The sequence below is a fragment of the Simochromis diagramma genome, unplaced genomic scaffold, assembly GCF_900408965.1.
Source record: "Simochromis diagramma unplaced genomic scaffold, fSimDia1.1 OVJJ01000753.1, whole genome shotgun sequence".
Classification (NCBI taxonomy): domain Eukaryota; kingdom Metazoa; phylum Chordata; class Actinopteri; order Cichliformes; family Cichlidae; genus Simochromis; species Simochromis diagramma.
The window spans coordinates 11,047,840-11,068,193 of NW_024387523.1; the positions used below are offsets into that span (position 1 = coordinate 11,047,840).

General features: G+C 43.2%; 2 protein-coding genes across 6 annotated transcripts in view; both read left to right on the top strand.

Annotated features, from left to right (window-relative positions):
- On the top strand, window positions 1-6,918 carry LOC120726703 (receptor-transporting protein 3-like). Of its 2 annotated transcripts, XM_040020498.1 has the most exons (4): window positions 1-739; window positions 931-1,102; window positions 1,584-1,660; window positions 1,751-3,151. In XM_040020498.1, the coding sequence occupies exons 1-4, from the start codon at window positions 664-666 to the stop codon at window positions 1,930-1,932; spliced, it is 507 nt and encodes a 168-aa protein (XP_039876432.1). In that variant the 5' UTR covers window positions 1-663; the 3' UTR covers window positions 1,933-3,151. The 2 variants fall into 2 exon arrangements, with proteins under 2 accessions (XP_039876432.1, XP_039876431.1); XM_040020497.1 differs by having other exon boundaries at window positions 1,584-6,918.
- Window positions 4,363-20,354, top strand: part of LOC120726702 (ankyrin repeat and IBR domain-containing protein 1-like) — a 27,732-nt gene continuing 11,740 nt past the window's right edge. For all 4 annotated transcript variants that reach the window (XM_040020493.1, XM_040020495.1, XM_040020496.1 and 1 more), the window contains exons 1-7: window positions 4,363-4,472; window positions 10,499-10,830; window positions 14,905-15,076; window positions 15,195-15,326; window positions 16,196-16,387; window positions 18,537-18,654; window positions 18,764-18,984. In XM_040020493.1, the coding sequence (XP_039876427.1) occupies window positions 10,643-10,830; window positions 14,905-15,076; window positions 15,195-15,326; window positions 16,196-16,387; window positions 18,537-18,654; window positions 18,764-18,984 (1,023 nt within the window). In that variant the 5' untranslated portion in view covers window positions 4,363-4,472; window positions 10,499-10,642. The remainder of the gene's footprint in view (window positions 4,473-10,498; window positions 10,831-14,904; window positions 15,077-15,194; window positions 15,327-16,195; window positions 16,388-18,536; window positions 18,655-18,763; window positions 18,985-20,354) is intronic.

Consider the following 20,354-nt stretch of genomic DNA (forward strand, 5'->3'; position numbering starts at 1 on the left):
TACCAGATACAAGTAAAAACATGAAACCAGAAATGCTGGTATTATACTAAAACGTACATGCCATAGAAGTAACAATGGTCAGTTTTAGCTGTCAGGGAAGCTTATGAATGCTCCCAAATTCTAACAGCATGGCAAACCAAGGTACAGCCTGAGTCATACTAAACTGCAGGCTATAGAGTCAGTCTTGCAAATTCTCCCAGATAAAGTAACTGCATGCAAAGACTTTTCACCCGGAACAAGCAGCAAAAATAAATGCAGAGAGGAGGAAGGAAATCCCCCAGACATGGCCCAGACTCTCGGCACAGAGACAGAGCCCACTGTCACAGCCCTTTCATAGACTCAAGAAATAATCTCATATAGTATGAAGGTAAAAGTTACGGTGATTTAGAGATCATTAAAATGTGTTCAGAATTTGGAAAACCGCTGATGATTCATCTCATAGATCACGATCACACTGCTCTCCCTAACATAAACCTTTATAAGTTTGGTATCTGCAATACTGGCCGTGTATTTAGTTGGTATGAGTTCAAGATGTGCACTATCTCACACTAGCAGCACAAGTCGCTAGACGGAACGTGAATTCTAAGTTTCGTTTTCCACACATCACGCATAAATAAACAGAGGCTGCCTGCAGAGCAGCATTCACAAGTCAAACTCTGTCTCATGTCAAAGTTTCATTTCGTCTCCCAGAAGGTCTCCAAATATCAGACTTTATGTATCAGACTATCGAGATATACAGGTAACACACCAGCCTACTATTTGTTTCTTTATTAAACGCGTATATGGCTGATTGATTTGTAATTAATGCATTGCATATTTGTTTTGATCAAGGCGTTTAAAAGAGTTTCCTGTGTTCTTGTAATGACAAATAAAAGAGTGATTTGCCTGTATAGCATAAGCCTAACGTCCTTCCCTCTCCTCTTTGTCCAGCTTGGGCTCCTTCCTTGTGGGCACACACCTTTGAGGAGCTCTTCTGTGGGGATAATGGGCTGGACTATGGAGAGCCATGGTCGCTCACCTTCAGCTACAAACAGACAGACAAATTATCCAAGAAGGAAAATAAGAGAGGCTGGAAGGTCTTCTCCCACTGCGCTTATGGAAAGTATGTTTAATTTAATAAAATCATATTTACCTTACACTGTATGTAGTAATAATAATAGTAGAAACTATGCTGGAAAGAAAAAGGCATCAATCGTTTTTCAGGTAGTGGGTATAAATTGAAAGATTGTCTTGTGCTTTTTCCGTCTCCACCTTATTCATGTTCATGGGAGCAGGTGGGTCACCTGTCGAGGTTATTGTGTGACAGGGAGCAGCAGTGGACGGTATTAAAACAATGCTATTCTGTGGGGGAAACAGGTTCTGCAATTTAGTTACAGCGATAATTGAACAGTTATCTTGCTTTATTATGACTCTGACGATTAGCATGGTATGATTGACCCAGCGAATCATTACTAAAGCTTTCCGCTGACGTGGCAATCTGAAACTGAAAAACATCAGTTCAAAGCATTGATGGGACACAGACAGAGTTACTAACCTGAAAAATCACCATTGACCAGAGTCTATAGTCATAATTTCTCCCACAGTTTTCAGTGTGCATCCTGCAGGAGGATCTGGCCTTCGGTGCGTGTGGTGCTTTTGTTCCGTTATCGGCTGAGAGGCGGTAAGGGGGCGGTGACCATGCGGCCTTTTGGACAAGCCTGCCGGCGATGCCAAGACGATAATTTTCATCTCCCCGGTTTTTACAAGGAAGAGGCGAAAGAGGCTCTGCTCAGATTGTTTTCTGAAATCCGGAAGAACTGCTATGGAGAGGAGGATAAGAATGAAGAAGGTGACTCAGGCGCTACGAGACGGAGGTCCAAACCCCACGAAAAAACCCTGTGTGAGGCCTGTTGTTTTGGCTTGTGCTGTCAGGATGATCAAAATGATAAGTAGTGTGTGTGTGTGTGTGTGTGTGTGTGTGTGTGTGTGTGTGTGTGTGTGTGTGTGTGTGTGTGTGTGTGTGTGTGCAACAGCGAGGTGTAAAGAGAGTGGCAGTCTGTTTGCTGTTTTCTTGAGATCTTTCTTTTCTAGTTTACACACAAAAGTTTCCTTAATGAGCTGGTTTATTCATAATTATCTAAGTTATTGATAATAATAAGGAATATGAAAACCTTCATTAGCAATAATAAGATTTCATCACTGTTGTGTGTTTATTTTGGGCTTTGTGCAACCTGAAGGTGTGTCCTGATTATTTTCTTGGTTTGTTTGGTGTGATGTCTTGAGGTATAATCCAAAAATTGTAGTTACTGTACTTTTACTTGAATTGGTTTATCAGGAGGGAGGAGGCTGGGGGCAAACCCAGGACACGCTGGAGAGATTATATCTCTCGGCTGGCCTGGGAACACCTTGGTGTTCCCCCAGATAAGCTGGAGGAGGTGGGCTTCTTTGCTTTGGCTGCTGCTGCCACCCAGCCCCGGATAAGCGAAAGAAGATGTATGGATGTATGGATGGGTGGTTTATCGGTATTGCGTCATCATTCCACTCATCTGATGCTTTTTTTTCTCACCACATGTATTTGTTACGTTTAGCAGACAAAGGTTTCACATGAAAAACGTGAAACATGTGATGCTGATATATTAAAACAGGAGTTTTAACAATGCCGTGATACCGTTTCACTGCTCATGGGTCAGAATGACTCAGACACTTACAAGCAGATTTCTGATTGGCCCCAAATTCTCACAACATAAACTAATTACAGAGGTGTGCAAACTATATGTCTGCATGTGTACCTACATTGCATGCTCAAAAACACAGAGTGGTTACATCAAACAGTACTTTGATCTAGTTTTTTTTCTTGTTAGTTGCACTTTGTGTTACAATCTATGCATGTAATTCTATATTGTATCACACTGAAGTTATGATGTTTATGGAGAGGTTTTATTAAACAAGCAAATAAATAAGTTGCGCCTTGTTCATTTCCCAAATTGCAACTGTGGTTATCACATCCCACCAAAATCTTTGGGGGAATCTTTGATATTCATTTTGTAACTAAATAGATAAATGTGCACAAGCTGTAAAGGCTGAAGGTTTGACTGTGTGATCATATATCTCAATATCAAAACTGAAGTTGAAATTTCATTTTATGCTCTTATATTAAACTCTTTATACACTTGTGCATTTCCTGTTCCTTTTTGAGGTGTTACTAGGGTTAGATGCACTTCTCACATGTGATGACTTGTAAAGTTGAGCCAATCAAAATGTGGTGCATTGTCTCAGGGTGCAGGGTAAGGGGACAAAGATATAAAAATGCTTTCCTGGCCTATGATCATTTATGTTCATATATATCACACTGGTAATTTGTCAAACTCACACAAGGAATTAACCCCAAAGTGTTTGTGGCAAATAACATAACAGTTCAGTTGTTTTTACTAGTACAGCGCACTGGTGAGTGATTTTGTGGGGTGGTCTGGAAGTAATCATCTGCTTCTGAAAGAGGATGGCTATATTCCCCGTTTCTGTCCTGGGACAAGATGTTGACTTGATGGAGCAGTCCAATACCTAGGCATTCACACCTACAAGTTGTACTGGAAGGCCAAATGCAGAGGCTGTATCCAAAACTCACGTGCAGCAAAGTGATGGCGCTTGGCTTTCACTCGGTTGCTGAGAATGCAGTGTAGTTTGTTGGTCTGCTGGTAGAGCACTATTGGAGCTGGTGACACCAAAAGACTGAGTGACTAAAAGACATTTGGAGTTGTGGTGTAGGTCAATAAACAAAATCAGAGAGATAAAAGGCATTTACATGCAACCAATAACATACACAAATGATGACGATGATGATCATCATCATCATCATTTCAGCTGCTTCCGGTAGGGGCCACTGTAGCATCATCTGCCTTCATACCACTCCTTCGCACGTCCTCTTTCACTACACCCATGAATGTTCTTTTGGGCTTAGGATTTCCAGCTCTGGCACCTCCAGCTAGGTCTCCTGTTTTCGTTACTGCTAAAACAAAAAGAATTTCCCAAATATGGGACAAATAAAGTATTTCTCATGCCTTCATGTACGTCATCATAAATGTTGTTATTGTTTCTCTTTTTTCTTTTTAAATTTTCTTCTCGGATTTTTAAAGTTTAATTACATTTTAAAATTATTATTATTATTATTATTTTTATTTTCTTAACTGATATTGACCTTAACCAACCAACCAGCGAGCGCAGACAGCCGACCAATCCGGTGAAAGCTCTCTGCGTGACAGTTAGTGCTGCGCATGCGCAACACGCTTTTCCCTTTGGCAGCAACAACAACACAGAGAACGAAGAAGTCAGTCTCGCCCCTCCGCTGTCGGCAACAGCATCATTGTCCCCACCGGGTCCGGTGGCAGAGAGGATGGTCCAGCGGAACCGCAGCCGGGGATGCGAATGACAGCCACAGGATAATGTCCCTGGATGTATGCAAGTTTCCGAATGAAGTAGTGACCAAGTGAGACGGCCGTGTAAGTAGAGCGACGGAGATGCTGCCCGGCTGTAGGTAGTTGAGGCTAACATATCTCGCTAACGTTAACCTGAGACAGGAAAATAGACGCTTTGCTAGCGTCGGTAACGGCAGAAAGGTAAGCTGCACTGGGTGTTAACGCTTCCCAGCGGCGCCGCCACAGCCTGTGAAAACGTTAAAACTACCGGCAAAGCGTTTTGTTCGGCAGCATTACAGAAACTACACACCTACCACTCGCTTCCCAGTTGGGGTAGTAATTCAAGCAGACTGTACGGGTGTTGAACAAAGGAGCTTTAACCGAGGGGCCGCATGGACACAAACATGCAGAGAGAAGTCGGCCACTGTTTGTTTTGTGCTCCATTTCATGCTGACACACTTCGGAGACACCCACACGAGGTCTGACCTGAATATTTAGCCGATATACGGCAACCCAGCTAATTTTGGTAAAATGCCCAGCTGTTAGTGAAGTCAGTCGCGCTGTATTATCGTATTATTTTTATTATTATTAATGTTGTAACGCAGCTTCTGCCTTTGACTCACAAGTTTTATGCCCCTTTTAACGACCATACATTGTCCCGCAGCAGTTTATAGAGTGGCTTGATTGCCCAGAGTTTGGCTGAGGTTTTACCACTGACGTGTTACAGCTGACAGCAACTTTTGATAACAGCAGCAACACTCCAGTGGCTGTCATCTTTTATGTATGTTTGATTGTTTTTTGTTTTTCATTTAAAGCGATCGCTTTAAATTAGGCTTGTGACATGGTGACAGGTTGAACGTAAATGCTTTGATCCTCTTTGAATTTACTTTCACAATAGTTTGCAGCACATCATAACTGGTAAAACCTAAAAATCAGAGGAACGTAAGATTGGCAAATTCAAGGAAACCCTCAAAGTGTGTGTGTTTTCAGAACAGCTTCAGGACTCTTTGGGGTTGGCTGTAAAATGCTCGGGAAGGCCCTCCAGCTTTGATAAACACGAAAATGCTAAATTTGTTGCATCAGTCCAAAATTTCTCCTAATAGGTGTTTCAGTTGGACTTAAATAATATTATTATCATTTTCATGCGTATTAAACTGTTCAGTGACCCAGTGTGCCCTACAAATGGTTGCATTGTCATCCAACCCACCACCAACATAACCGAGCAACTTGATCCCCATACTATAGGGGAAAAAGGGTATGGTTTTTCCTTTTAAGCTGTTGCCTAACAGGACTGACTGAAACCAGCATTGAATGCCTGTTTTGTAATTAGATCTCAAATCATTAGTCAGTTATTGGATCAGCAGAAAAATAATCCACAACCTGGTCCCTCAGCCACACACTGCCATATTCTGTCTTCTCTAAAATTCAGATTTGCTGGTATGAATGCTATTATAAATCACTGGTCAGTAAGGACAGTCTTTTTTTGTGTCATCTTACAATTTATGACACTGAAACAACAGTTTTCTGTCATTTTATTGACTAAGGATGAGACTAGACTGCTAATAAATAAGTAAAAAATAACTGCTAGTCAAAATCCTAATGACATTAAATCTTGTTTGATATTAACTGATTCATTTGTCTATAAAAAAAGAAAGCAAAGAGCAATCCATTACTTGTTTTGTTGCAATAGTTGCAGACTCTTTCCAAACTTTCACCATAAATTGCTTTTTTTGCATGATTCGGTCTAAATGGGGGTGTGTTGCTGACTGGGTTTCCGAGAAGCTCGAGCACCATGACTGAGTCCTTGTTAGTGGGAGTCATCTGACGGGATTCATGTGTTTAGGATTCTTGAGCTCATGAGTCATTACGTCACAACTATTGCATTGCCTAAAATGGGGAAGACCATATGTATCAGAGGCCTGTTCTGAGTAGCTCTGTGTTATGAGGCTAACTAAATATTGTTGACTTTCAAGCGTGATTCATAAAACATGCCTCTGAAATTCAGCCTAGCAGATGAGTGCCAAGTTAACAAGCAGTGGAACACTTACTGTGCCTCAGTTCCACCCCACCATCGAATGATGTGTAATAAAGTCAATAGCTGCGCTCCCACTGTGAACAGCGGCACTTGTGATCGCTGGAATTCCAAAATTCCTTCATGTCCAAACTTCCTGTCCTTATTTAGTATGAGAGACAGAGAGGGAGGTATGTGGAGATGTGAAGTGAACTAGAAGTAAACCAGCATGCACAAAACAGAGCCAAACAGACAGACTGACCTATTAACTACAGTCCCCACCCCCCCACCCCCCACGACCCCCTCCACGACCTCCCTGCAGATATACACAAACACACACAAGATCCGGTCTGCTGTGTGCATCACGAGAGAACTTGCAGTGGCTATTATTCACCGGTCTGTCAGTGTGTATTTTTCCTGTCTGTGTCCCTTTCTGTCACAGCAAAGAAAAGGAGGCAGTCAGCCATGTTATTCAAATGTTCCAGAGCCCGGCCAGCCAGCGGCCAACTGTAGCCGGGCTAAAAAGAGGCTCTTTGTGAAGGCCAGACAGATGGCTATAGAATGAAGACTGTAATGATACCCTCAACAGCGCAATACACACAGAGGCCCATGCACTCATTACACAGTCCACTCATTACAGCATGTATTACTGTGTGTTAAAGGCACACCAAACTGTGTAAGTGTTTGTGAGTAAGAGAGAGAAAGAAGGAGAGGTGGAGAAGACGAGTACATCAAGCAGAGATAATGTACAATATGTGAAAGGACAGAGTGTTTGTTTGTGTCCCATATCTCTCATCTCTTATATTGCTTGAGATATATATAGATAGATATAGATATATATAGATGGATATATTAGGGGTGCAACGATACTCGTATCGATATTGAACCGTTCGATACAGTGCTTTCTGTTTGGTACGCATATGTATCGAACAATACAACATTTTTAATTTATTTTATCAACTTTCCTTCTGAAGATGCTGTCTGTGTTGAGCGCTCAGTGGATCTGCGCTCGACAGTGCAGCCTAGGCGGAGTAGTCGAACGCAGATTCACTGAGCGCAGGGCAAGCTAGCAGACAGAAGTTAAGCTTGTCACTACCCGATCCGTACCGGAAACCCGATCGGTACCCCGCATGCGCGAAAGGTTTCTACTTCCTTTTCAGCAGGTGGCGGTATCCTCGTACACTACGAGGATACCGCCACCTGCTGACCGAGCGAATAAACCCTATTTTAAACTGAATTATCGTCATTACAAATGTGTGTTAAATCTGATTTAGGGATAGTCGAGTGTGTTTATGCTTGTCTGTGAGGAGAGGATTGTTGGAATAGTGATGATGATGTCCGCTATCACTGTCAATTGTCAGTAAACACTTAATCTGGCTGATGAATCTACACGTGAGATATTACAAAGTCTGCATTATTAACTCTGTAATTAGGCGCCATTCTTCTTATTTTACGGCGCTGTTGCTCAATCGGGGGACACTCTCTGTTGAGGAGAAAAGCATGAATTTCTTTGTATACGGATTATCCATTGTTTAAATGTCCCGGGCAGTCGAAAAGGAGGCAGAGCTGTTGAGAAATGCTAGGAGCTAACTGGGCGCTAACCGTATCATTCAAATATATTGAATGTCGCAATATTGACAAAGAGAGGAAGTGACGTAAGATTTGCGCATGCGGGGTACCGATCGGGTTTCCGGTACGGATCGGGTAGTGACAAATTTCTCCTTGCAACATGGCAAATTGAACCTCCCCCACCCTCATTCAGATCTGGCGTTTGGAACTATTTTGGTTTTCATGTAAGGTATGACCCTGAAGGTAAGCGCGTCATGGACTAAAGTAAAACAGTATGTTGGATGTGCCACGCAATGCTCAATTACATGGGTGGGAGCTAGTGTGTTAGCGCAGGTAGCTCGTTAACATGTTGGCCGTCCAGCCCCATGCACGGGCATCCGCGGTAGCTCGTTAATGGAGATTTGCCATGTTGTGGCGTTAACGTCATTTCAACGAGATTTACGCTGACAGCACTAGTGGGAACACAACAAATATGACTGCACATTTACACCGACATCATCCTAGTGCAAAGACAAGTGGAAGCAGACAAAAACAACAAGCACGCATGCTACAAACTTTACCCGAGTCATTTAGACAGCCGTTAGCACATGATTCTCCTTATGGGGACCTGATATGTTTAATATGCTGCTGAGAATATAGCCCAGAAGAAGCGTATAGTATTGCTTTTATTTTGGAAAGAGCCATTTCTCTGTAATAAACTCTCTTGTCCTGGGGCTAGCGATTTTTCCAGTCAGGCTACCAAAATCTATCTCTGCCCTGCCCCTCGGCCTATAGTAGGAAGGAAAAATATATGTCAATGCTTTTGCATTCTTTCGGAAATGTAGCTGGGTAATTATGTCATTGGCATCGGTGAGCCACTGTCAATATGTGACATATTGAAATCGCGTTTGAATTTGCGCTTGTTTTTTGCTTTCACTTTGCAATCGGGCGAACTGTGTATAGAGAGCGACAGCACTGATTGGTGAGTGATGATAATTTGCGCACCAATTCCTCTGACATCGTCTTATCAATCGTTAGCTTACTATGCAAACATGACAAGTGAAATCTCCCGCAGCAAGCTTAAACATGTGAGAGGTTGATCGCGCAGAGAATCGCTGAGCGTTATGTGAGTGCGTGTGTAAAAGCAGCAGGATATATATAATGTAGGGGGTCAGGGCTGTTCGGGGTTCTGTTTGTACAGTTATGTTTTGTTTATGTTGCCATAGTGACGGGTGACGCCCTCTCGCTGCAACGGTGTGTCCTTTCGGGGTCAGAGGGCGCCCTGTGTGTTGTTGTTGTTGCTGTGCTGTTGCTGCGCTGAGCAGTTAGCTAACGGCAGTGTTCTTCTGCAGATGTCAATAAACGGCTGTGCTCCCTGGCTAGCTCACGGGAAGCAAGACCAAACGATACCTCCGTCTCCTCCTTGTCTGAGCTCGCCACAATATTTTAGTTCTGCTGAGCCAAATTAGACGGGTCAGGGTGAAGAAGTGACAGCCAAAGAAAAGCTTACCACAAAACGGAAAAGTTATGACAAATCAGACTATAAGGCAAAAAGAAAGTGCAGCTTTATGGTTTCATGGACAAAAGAATTTCTGTAGCTGCAATATGACAAGCGAAATAACCAGGGCTGCACATAAGTGGTCCGCAGGTGCGCATTCGCTGTCAAAATAAAAAACGGGCACAAGATAAGAAGTTGCAACGCGTGTTTGCGTACATAAGATTTTCAGGAGGAGGACAGACATTTGTTTAGAACTCTTAAAGATGTCGAAGAAGCAAGCTCCTTTAAGCAATTACTGTGATGTCCCTCCACCTCCAAAGAAATGTCAGAAGGAGTCCGAACCACAAAAGAAGCACGTATTCTCGGAAAAGTAGTTGCAGGAGGTGAGCTGGCTTCAAACAAATGATGAATGCACAGAGATGTGGTGCGGAATGTGCCGTGAAAATTTAATAAATGACAAATTAAAAAGGCATGAACATTTATTTTGATAACCTGTGAATCTGCAGTAGGTTTATAAGCTGTTGCTGGGAGAGTAAGCTCTGCTGGGGCAGCCATAGCTGTGACGCTTGTGATTCTGTAGTTTAGCGGCTGAGGGGCAAAGTAAAACTGGTTTGGGTCCAACATGTTAGTGCTGCATGGTTTAACACACTCTCAGAGTCTCAGTAGCAGAAGAGCATGTAAACAGTGGAAGACATGCAGTTTTTTATTTTATTTTATTTTTTATCTTACAACAGTGACCTAACTGGACACAATGGTCCAGAATGGTCAGCTGTGGTAATATCGACTGTGTCTTTCATCAACCAACTAACAAATCAATGGCTTGGATATCATCAACCTTCCCCTCTGGCCTGGCTTCTTTACAACTGTCTTTTTTTTTTCTGTCCCTCTGTTTTCTTTTCTATTTTCTATAAAATGGCATCTGTCCATCTAACACAAAGCTAATCAATGAATGGACTCAATCGATTGTTTGCCTTTTTTTTTTCATCTGCTCTTATTCCTTCTTTCCACCTTCATTTTCTCTCTAATCAATTCCCACCTTTCTCTTCTTTGCAGGGAAGGAAACGCTGAACCATGTTGCTCTAAGTCGTGACCTGTGGAGTACGGGGGGGGGTGGAGAAAGAGGAGGAGGAGGAAGAGAGGAGTAGTGAGGCATTGGCCACAGCTTCGTTTTAGGTGGCCGTTTGCGAGCCCGAAGCGATGGGAAACACAGCCACCAAGTTCCGCAAGTCCCTTGTGAATGGTGACGAGGCCCTGGCCTGGCAGCTGTACGAGGGCAACCCTCAGTTCAGGGACGGTCTGGACCCAAACGCATCGTATGGAGAGCAGTACCAGCACAACACACCCATGCACTATGTGTGCCGCCACGCCATGACACGTCTGCTCAGGTAAAAGTCAGTCTCATGCAATGCAGCAGTTATCCAGTGCAGTTAGGAGGGCAGTGAGTCATGTTAAATTGAATAACAATTAGCAGCATGTCAGATTTAAGACATTTCTGAGAATCACCATATCTGTAATTGCCTTTGATGGCAAGAAAGGCCACTTAATGTGCGGAGGCCCAAAGATGCCAGTCGCATATATACTGTAAGATTATGTAAATGATGTTACAGGGAGCGGGGAAAGTGCATTAGCCATGAGGAGCTGTGGAAATAAAATGTAGTTAGACCCTTAAAGGCACTTACTTTATAAGATATAAAACTGCAAGCCACCATCTCAAAAATGACCAATGGCTTGAATGAGCACTTCTGAGAGTCTCGTTAAAGGTTCTGATTTTTATTTTTTTTTGTTGTTGTTTTAATACGCGATGAGTTCACGGAACCTGTTATCAGAACTGCTTTTTCTAGGCTGACCGTGCACACAACAGCTGTTTTCTGTCATTCTGTTTTGTTTTGTGTTATTCAGCACAGAAGAAAACTTAGCTTAAGTATTGCTCCCCTGCTGTCTTTGAAACGAGCTGGTCCTCCTGGATTTGTTAGGCCTCAGTCACGCAGACCTCGAGACTGATTGCTGCTCCCTGCTGGTCGCTAGGGAAAAATGTTATTCCCTGACTGGTTGGCGAATGGTTGCTGGAAATTGATCGCAAAGAGAGTGCTGCATTGAAAACTTCTTTGTGATTACTCTGGTTGATAGCAGATTGCCTGTAGTTTGCGTGGAAGATGCCGACTTGTCTGTAAACACTTGGTATTTACTCTTAAGAGCTGTAGTGACACTTGAGAATGCTTCACAAACCAGAAGTGGAGAATGTAGCCTTCTGTGTAAAAGTTGTGCAATCACCATTCCAGACATAGAAACTGCACAGCCCTAAATATACAGAAAGAACAGTGGATGGCGGGGATGGGAGAGTCTCTGGTCTCCGTTTGTCAGTCTCACTTTGCATCGCACATCTCACAGTTTCACTGTCACTTTGCAAGCATTTGCAGACAAGTCGGCATCTTTCATACAAACTACAAGCAATCACACGAACCTGCTAGCAACCAAAGCAGTTGAAAAGTGGCTGTCAGTGCAGTATCCTCTTTGCGACAAATTTCACCTATCAAAAACCAGCAGCTTCAAGCTACCGCTTGCCAACAAATTTTTCCTTTGTGAACGGTGGTTGACCGGATGGTCACTGACCAATCTCTAAGCCCGTGTGATTGAGGCCTTAGGTGGTTCCTCTATAAATCAGACACTGAGCTACTTGTGGTCTATGTAGCTTCCAGCATCTGTCCGCCTTTGGTTGTTCGACAAATTAACACCTCTTGGATGTTTGCTGCAGGCTAACGAGTTGTCATAAACTCAAGTAGCACTCCTGCTCTGCTACCATGCTGCTTGCTCTACTGTGCCCCGCCTGCTTGCTCTCTCGCACACACGCAGTAATAGCCGCAAACTGAAATCTGGTGAGAGAAATTACTGAGAAACTAGCGAGACATTCACACTGTAGTGAAGTCAGAGACAAACACAACATCCTGGTAAATAAAGTAACTAAAACATTTCAGTTTTTTTAGCTTCACTGGCACATTTCTTGCTTCTTGTTAGAATATTTTTGCATCAGCACGAAGCTTCCTAATGTCTGAAAATACAGCTGTTCAGGTCATCTCATGTAAAGCTTCATAGACTTCACAGAGTATGTGGACTAAGCTTGTATTACAATTTTGAGAAGTTGATAAGGATGCTGGAGAGGCAGATCTGATCTAAGGCTTTCTGGGAATAGTGTGTTTCCAGTACTATGCAAGTCTTACTGGGAAATTCCATCCGCTTTTGTGTACATTCCGTTAAAGCTCTTTCTTGTGAGTCTCTCTGTTTAATGAAGTGCGGTACTAAATCACTACAGTTCCTCTTTAAGAGTATTAAAAGATTTGAATTCATTGCATGGCTATTGTGCTGTGAGGAGTTTCACCGCCTGCACACTTTCTCTAAACAAGAGTTCGCAGAAATAGACAGACAGCACCATCAACAGCAATCAAGTCAACAGACTGACAAAAACCACAGAGTCACTAAGTCAAACACAGCCTTAAGAAAAGGGGTCAAACTATAGAAAAAATATAGCAAGCAGCACACCAGTGGGCCTTTGTTACCTCCTGCAGAGATAATCAAGCTGCTGGCCTTGACCATGACAGCTGATTCAGTGACTCAGTAGTCTTCCTCCTCTCCTCCTCCTCCTGCTCACATTTGTCCTCTCTCTTAGCCTTTCTTACCATGATTACAGGGGGTCGGGGGGCGGGGGGTTATCTGTCTATCTGCATGTGTGCACACGGCCGTGTGTGTTTAAAGGAGGTGGAAAAAAAACTGAGACTCGGCAACTGCTTAATGCGTCTGAGAATATAACACAGTGAATCAATCCATGTGCTATTTGTGTTCCTTCCTACTAACCTATAATGGGCCAGAGAGGCGTGCTGAACGCAGCACTCTGCTCCTGATAAGCATCAGAGGAAAGGCTTCTTTGTTCCAGCAGTTCAGTTGGACAGTGGCAATAGAGAGACGACCGAGAAATCTCAGACAAAATAAAGACTCACAGAGGACGAGCGTGGGCTGCTGGATGGAGAGTCTGTTTCAGATTATTTTTAACACGTATCTGCTTCGTGTTTATTCGCTCTCTGCTAGTCGTCTCTGTGGGTCGAATTGGCAAGTAATCCCGTGAGAAGTGCAAACTGGAAAATCTCAAGTAGACCTATTACTGGAAAACTGGGTGTAGTTCAGGAAGTGTAACCCTTCCTCCACGACAAGTCACAGGAAAAAATATGTAAATAACAACTCGGACGTCATTGTGAACAGTTTGTTTTTCTTTTGTTGAAAGAATCAAGAGTACATTTCAACTGCCGACTTCATTTATTAATTTTTTTATTTATATCTTGGACGCATTGAGTCTCCTCAAGCTGATTTGCTTTTCAGCCATGTGTACGACAAAGTAGTTAGTTTTAACACTCCGCTGAGGTTTCCTGCCCTCCACTAATAACTTCACAGCAACAACACAAAACATGTGACCTCCCCACAGCCTGCTTATATTAGGGCCATCCATCCTGAACATCGGGATTTGTGCATGTATATGTGTGTAGAGGTGGTGGTGGAGGGGGTATTGGGTTGGGGTTGGGAGGGAATAATTAGTGATTATTGCTGTGCGCATGAATTGGCAGTGCACTGTCATTAGAGAGAAGCTGCAGGGGCTTGTGGCTGACAGGATAAGAGGGTCAAAAGTGGAAAAGCAGGGCAGCAGTGGAGGAATAGACTGAAGGACTACACAATGAGAAACTTCAAATTCAGAAGCATCGACTGCCGTGTCCAAATTGTGCAAGACAGGGCGAGGCTTTACAAAATCTTTTCAGCTGGTGTCCTTGCAATTGTAAATCCTGTGACATCCTATTTTTTTTCTTCTCCTTTTATTGGATTTGCATTAGAGAGAGTCATTTCATGTGCAACACTATTTGTGCTGTGCCGCTGATGAAAAATAATCTGTTTTTCCTCGCTGGCTTTATCGCAAATAGGAAGGTGTGGGGGGAAAAAACAAAACGAGACTTTGGTTTTTAAAATGTAAAAAGAAACTTGAAAAGGGAAATGTGCTGAGGCATATAAAAGAGTGGAGAGGTAATCAGTAAATGGAGGTTTCCACAGACATAAAGCAGGGGAAACTATTTTACTAAACAGAACTGCAGCTACAGTCTTACTCCCAGAGCAACTGGCACATCCATCACTCGCTAAGTGTGTGTGTTTGTGTGCGTGTGTTTGCGCTCACACCCGTCAGCCAGCATGTCCATTATCTCAAAGATGTTAAACAGAAATAGTCGATATTATGCCATCTTTACCTTGTCTCTTCATTTCACTGTCCATTTTACTTCCATAATTCATCTTCCTCTTCTCTTTGACTCGGCTTCAAGCCTTCCTCCTGTTACTGTCAGGCCTTTCCTCTCTTTCCACCTCACATGTGAATACCTCTGAACCGGTTTTACCCTCTTTTATCTAATCTCTTCATTCTTGTCTGCATCATTTAGGTCCTTCCTGTTCAGCAAAGAAGGAAACCCCAACAAGCGCAATGTGCACAATGAGACTTGCCTGCATGTGCTGTGCCAAGGCCCACAGATCCTGCTGCTGCCAGAGGGAGCGCTGTCACCACGACTGGCCAGACCACAGAGGGACGAGCAGCGCCGTGCAGACTGCCTGCAGGTACAGACGCACGGGGGGGGGCAAATATAGATTAGTGTCTACGCTTGCATGGCAGTGGGAATAAACTGCATTCTATGAAGCCACAGCTGACACATGTGGTGTGTCTTTCCATTACCAGATGATCCTGAACTGGACTGGGGCCAGGCTAGAGGGAGGCCAGTACGAGAAAGCTAATGTTAACGCCACCGACAACCACCACAGCACCTGTCTGCACTATGCTGCCGCTGCAGGCATGAAGAGCTGTGTGGAGGTGAGACAAAGTCTTGGACGCTATTCAAACTCCAGGGTTTTTCATGCATATGAAAATGTTTGGAGTCCAACAAAGAGGTTTGACCTTCAACCAAAGGTCAAAAAGCAGGGCAGTGCTTAAAAAACAATAATTTAACCCTTTTTTAAAATGTGGTTTAGTTGATTCAAAGTTAAAATACACTTTTTGAATATGAAGTGGTTGTAATGACAGTAAAATACAGATACGTCTGTTAAGTAACAGACTCTTTTAACCCTGTATGAATGCTTGCATGTGTAGTCACTACCCAAAGGTCAATTTAAGTTCAAATCCTATTTTCTCTGCGGGTGATCTGTATTTTATGTAACTGGAACAGTCAAATAATCTACAATCCAGTGATTTTGAATTATGCCAACTCCTCGTATATCTGCTTTGTATTTTACCAGCTCAAACGAGCACTTAGGCAGAAAATTAACCTTCTGGAATAAAAGTTTTCATAAATCTCACATGTACGACCCTGTGAAAATCAGAAATTCGATTTTTTTAAGATAAAAACTTTAAAGACTTTTCCGTTGGCTTCTGCATCCTTCCTTCAACCTTCTTGATCTATACTTACCAAAAACGGTCTTTTGACTCCTGTTGATTTTAATCTCTTTCACTGTCTGCCTTTGCTCCTCTTGTAATTTTTTTCATCTCTTCCCCTTTCCCATATTTTTGGTTTCCTGTCCTGTTGTTTTCTCATCTTCCCCTTTGTGTTCCTGCTGTTTGCTCCCATTGTCTTTGCCTCTTCCTTCCTCTGCGTCATTTGTTGAAAGTGCCTTAATTTCTTGTTTCTCTCTATCTATTTCTCCCCTCTTTCTCCCCTTCCTTTTGTTGCCTCGTCCCTCCTCTAGCTGCTGATCCAGAGTGAGGCGGACCTTTTTGTGGAGGACGAAGACAAGCTGACGCCATGCGATCACGCCGAGCGGCACCACCACACCGAGCTGGCCCTCAGCCTGGAGTCACAGATGGTTTTCTCCTCCTCTTCAGCTCAGCAGTCACACACAGACGCACACGGTGAAACCAACCTGCTGCAGTACAAGGAGGTGAGACCGTGGTTACCCGATGTAGGGTTTCCCTGCTGGCCTAAGTTATTTTTAAGCTTTTTAGTCACTGTTGCGTCTTTAAAACATTTGCTTGACAAGGAGTATCCTTACTGTGCACAAGCATGTTCATTTAGATCTTATGATTACATTTTTGCATAGAAAACAACTCTTGTGTACAAATTCAAACAAGAATTGAAATATTTATCAGATTTAAGGTTCGACTTTTTGTTTTATGAAGATAATGAGGACTGGTAAATGTATGGCAATAATGTGATTACACCAGATTACTCTTTAAGTGGAGCATTTCCAGCTCCCTATTTTCACTTGTGGACTATATCTATGCTAGGGTTTGGTGATAATGGAGAAAACAAAATACTGAATAGCAGATTATCTGTGATTGCAGGTAGCAGCATTTATTAGTGCAAATGAAATTATCAGCATTTCCATTCTTCTTTTTCATTAAGTTACTGCCATTGATTCAGAGCAGCAGCAGCATGAACGTACAATAGCAGTGACATGGCATAAGCACAAAAATATCTTGGGTCAAGCTTTTTAACCAGTTGCTTAAAGCCCTCATTTACCACCATATAAATGCATCAGTAATTTCCACCCACAGCTTGGTCTTCTTGTCATATGGAGTGCAGCTAGTGAGCGCTCCAGCGGGACTCGGTGCAGTCATTTAAGTTTTGATTGCTAGTATCTGCTCCTCGCATTTCTTCATAGCCTGGTTGTACTCAATGGTTTGTTTCGCCTCAAGTGGTGAAACAAATTTAATGTTTCTTGCATATTTTGCAAAGTACTGTAGTGGTTCCTTTTTTAGATACTGAATTGTTATCAGAGAATGACACGTAGCTTTCGCTCTCAGACGTGTCTGCTTGTCTGTGTTGTTGCACAATGAGACAAGCCCAGAATTTATACCGGTATTATTGCCATTATATGATATGGCACAGTACTAATCAAGGATAGCTTTGCTTAATTCACAGTATAGAATAATCTGTATTTATTTTATGTTTGTGCAGCACTTAAGCTCGTCTACTGCCTGGAACAAGCTGCTTTAGCTCCTCTCTCTTTAAGGCAGCTTTCTTCTGAGTGGTTGCTCATCGTGACCAAAAAAACGAAACGGCGAGGAGCTTCTGTCTCACAGTCGGAGCTGTGTGCCTCAGATGACCATATTGAGAATTGTTATCAGTTTCCACTGATATCATAAAGATCCAAGATTAGGCGCTCTGTCCGTGAAGCAGAGCGTTTATGGCGCTCTGAATCCTGAGCTTTAGGCTTACACGGATTACTTACACGCACGTTGACCTCATTATTTGAAACTTTGGACATCAACATAAGCGTTTATCATTGTAACATGAATATGACAGAAAATAAGAAGCGTAAGCATAGCAGGTCAAATTGAAATCATGTGAAGATAAAGAGGTAGATGGTTGCCCTCATGAACTTGTACAGTGTGTTTATTTTTCAGATTCAAGACTATATATCTTAGGACAGTGAGGTCACCATTGCTAATCTGTGTAGATTAAAACAATCTGGGGGCGAAATGTGCTGTCTGTATTTTGAAGGTCATGTATGTGATTTTGTTTCAACACTGTGTCCAACCTGAACTGTACTTAGTGTTTTGTGTTCTGCATTTGTGCAGACACTGTTTATAGATTTTCAGAATATTTCTACTCGGGTCTCCAGCTTCTTAGCCAGATTGTCCCTTGTTGATGTTCTCTCTTCACAATCCACAATTTACAGTGGTTCTTACACGTATATAGTAATACACAGATACACACACACACACACACACACACACACACACACACACACACACACACACCACGTCTCTCAGAGTCCCAGTTAAACCGAGGTCACCAGCACCGCTGTATAGCTGCGGCTGCTGCCAGCTGATAGCATTTTGATCTTCCTTCCTGCAGCCAAATCCATGCTAATGCTTAATCTGTCTCACCCACCTCCACCCCCAACCCCGACTGCCCCACATCCCAGTCCTTTTTATTGTTTCTACATTATCTTTTTCACTTCTTTTAACATTTTTCAGTCTTATATTTTATATTCTGTTTTTGTTTCCATCTTTTACCTTCCCTCTGACTGCCGGTTTTTCTCTTTCTCTTCCTAACATTTCTCCCCCTCTGTATCCTCTCAGCCTTACGAGGGGTTGAAGATTCAGGATCTGCGCAGGCTGAAGGACATGTTGATTGTAGAGACAGCCGACATGCTGCAAGCCCCCCTCTTCACTGCAGAGGCCCTGCTTCGAGCACATGGTTTGTCATAAAGTTGACGTTCATATGTGACCTTAAGTAACCCTCGCAGCGCTGTTGTCACGATGCATGCATTTGTCTCAGTCTTTCTAATAACGTTTGACTTGCTCAGACTGGGACAGAGAAAAGCTTCTGGAAGCCTGGATGTCCGACGCTGAGGGCTGCTGCCAGCGCTCTGGTGTCACCATGCCGACCCCACCGCCTAGCGGGTACAACGCCTGGGACACCCTGCCCTCCCCCCGCACTCCTAGGACCCCACGCTCTCCCCTCACTCTCACTCTCACTTCTACCACCGACAGCTGCCTCACGCCTGGAGAGGAGGGCCTGGCCATGGTGAGCAGTGGTGATATATGTTAATATAAGAACATCAGTCATTCATGATGAAAAATAGATCATGTATGAAGGCGTACAGGGTAGACTCTTTGTGCGCTTTCTTTTTGAAGGCAGAAAACGATGTCTCATTTATATAATGGTAAATGGTAAATGGCCTGTATTTTGGCTGTATTAGCAGCGCTTTACTAGTCCCTAAGGACCCCAAAGCGCTTTACACATCCAGTCATCCACCCATTCACACACACATTCACACACTGGTGATGGTAAGCTACATTGTAGCCACAGCCACCCTGGGGCGCACTGACAGAGGCGAGGCTGCCGGACACTGGCGCCACCGGGCCCTCTGACCACCACCAGTAGGCAACGGATGAAGTGTCTTGCCCAAGGACACAACGACCGAGACTGTCCAAGCCAGGGCTCGAACCGGCAACCTTCTGATTACAAGGCGAACTCCCAACTCTTGAGCCACGATCGCCCCATAATGGTTGCAGGTTAATGTCTAATCCTACTAAAAAGGGATCAAGGCCATCAGCAGTAATTCTTTGTCATTCCATATAAACATTAGCCTCTGGTTTACTGTCAGTCTCAGGCACGTGCAGAGGGGGGGGGCTAGAGGGGCTTGAGCACCCGCCCCTTTCCTGATGGGTGCCCAAAGTGCCCTTTTGTTGAGGCAACTTTTTAAAAAAATTTTTTTTTTTTTTTTTTTATGTGTGTGTGCGTGCGGAGTCCTGTCTGTGCCCCTCAACAATAATATTTAACTATTAATCACAGTTTTGCTAAATAAAAGGATCTGGCTTGCATCAGTCACATGATCACATTTAACCAATGATCGCCCTTGACGGCAGAACGCGCTGGTTACGAGCCGGGAACGAGCTCACAAAGAGCACGCGCATTTTTAGCGGTCCGGAGCTGTAGGAGAAACACAAGTTAACTCAGAGACACAGACTGATGCGACAAAACCAGTAAGTAGGTGTACAGCGTACACTGTAGTGTATAGCACCCAGGAGTATTAGCTTATTACGTACACGTTGGTAAGCTGTCTTGTGGCAACTGACGAACTGAAATAAACGAGCGTGCTGTGTGTGCAACAGCGCGACAAACATTATCTGTCCTTTTATTAACTGCACAAGTAGTGCTGGTCATAGCTGCTGGCTACCTGTGTAAGGCTGTCATGGGTCTGTAGCTCTGTCACCGTTTTAGGGAACATATTTAGTTTTAAAGTATTTAGAAATATATTTAGTTTTAAAGTAAGTTACAGGGCTTTTCCTGCCTTTCTGGAGGGATTATATTTCACTAAAAAACGATCTAATATGCATGTCCACATAATAATTATTATAATTATAATATATTAAAAAACACAAGCTGTATTT

Coding starts and splice junctions, on each gene's coding strand:
- LOC120726703 (XM_040020497.1), top strand. CDS start 664: ATGTCAAAGTTTCATTTCGTCTCCCAGAAGGTCTCCAAATATCAGACT. Junction 740..930: donor CAGACTATCGAGATATACAG/GTAACACACCAG, acceptor CTCTTTGTCCAG/CTTGGGCTCCTTCCTTGTGG. Junction 1,103..1,583: donor TCCCACTGCGCTTATGGAAA/GTATGTTTAATT, acceptor TTTCTCCCACAG/TTTTCAGTGTGCATCCTGCA.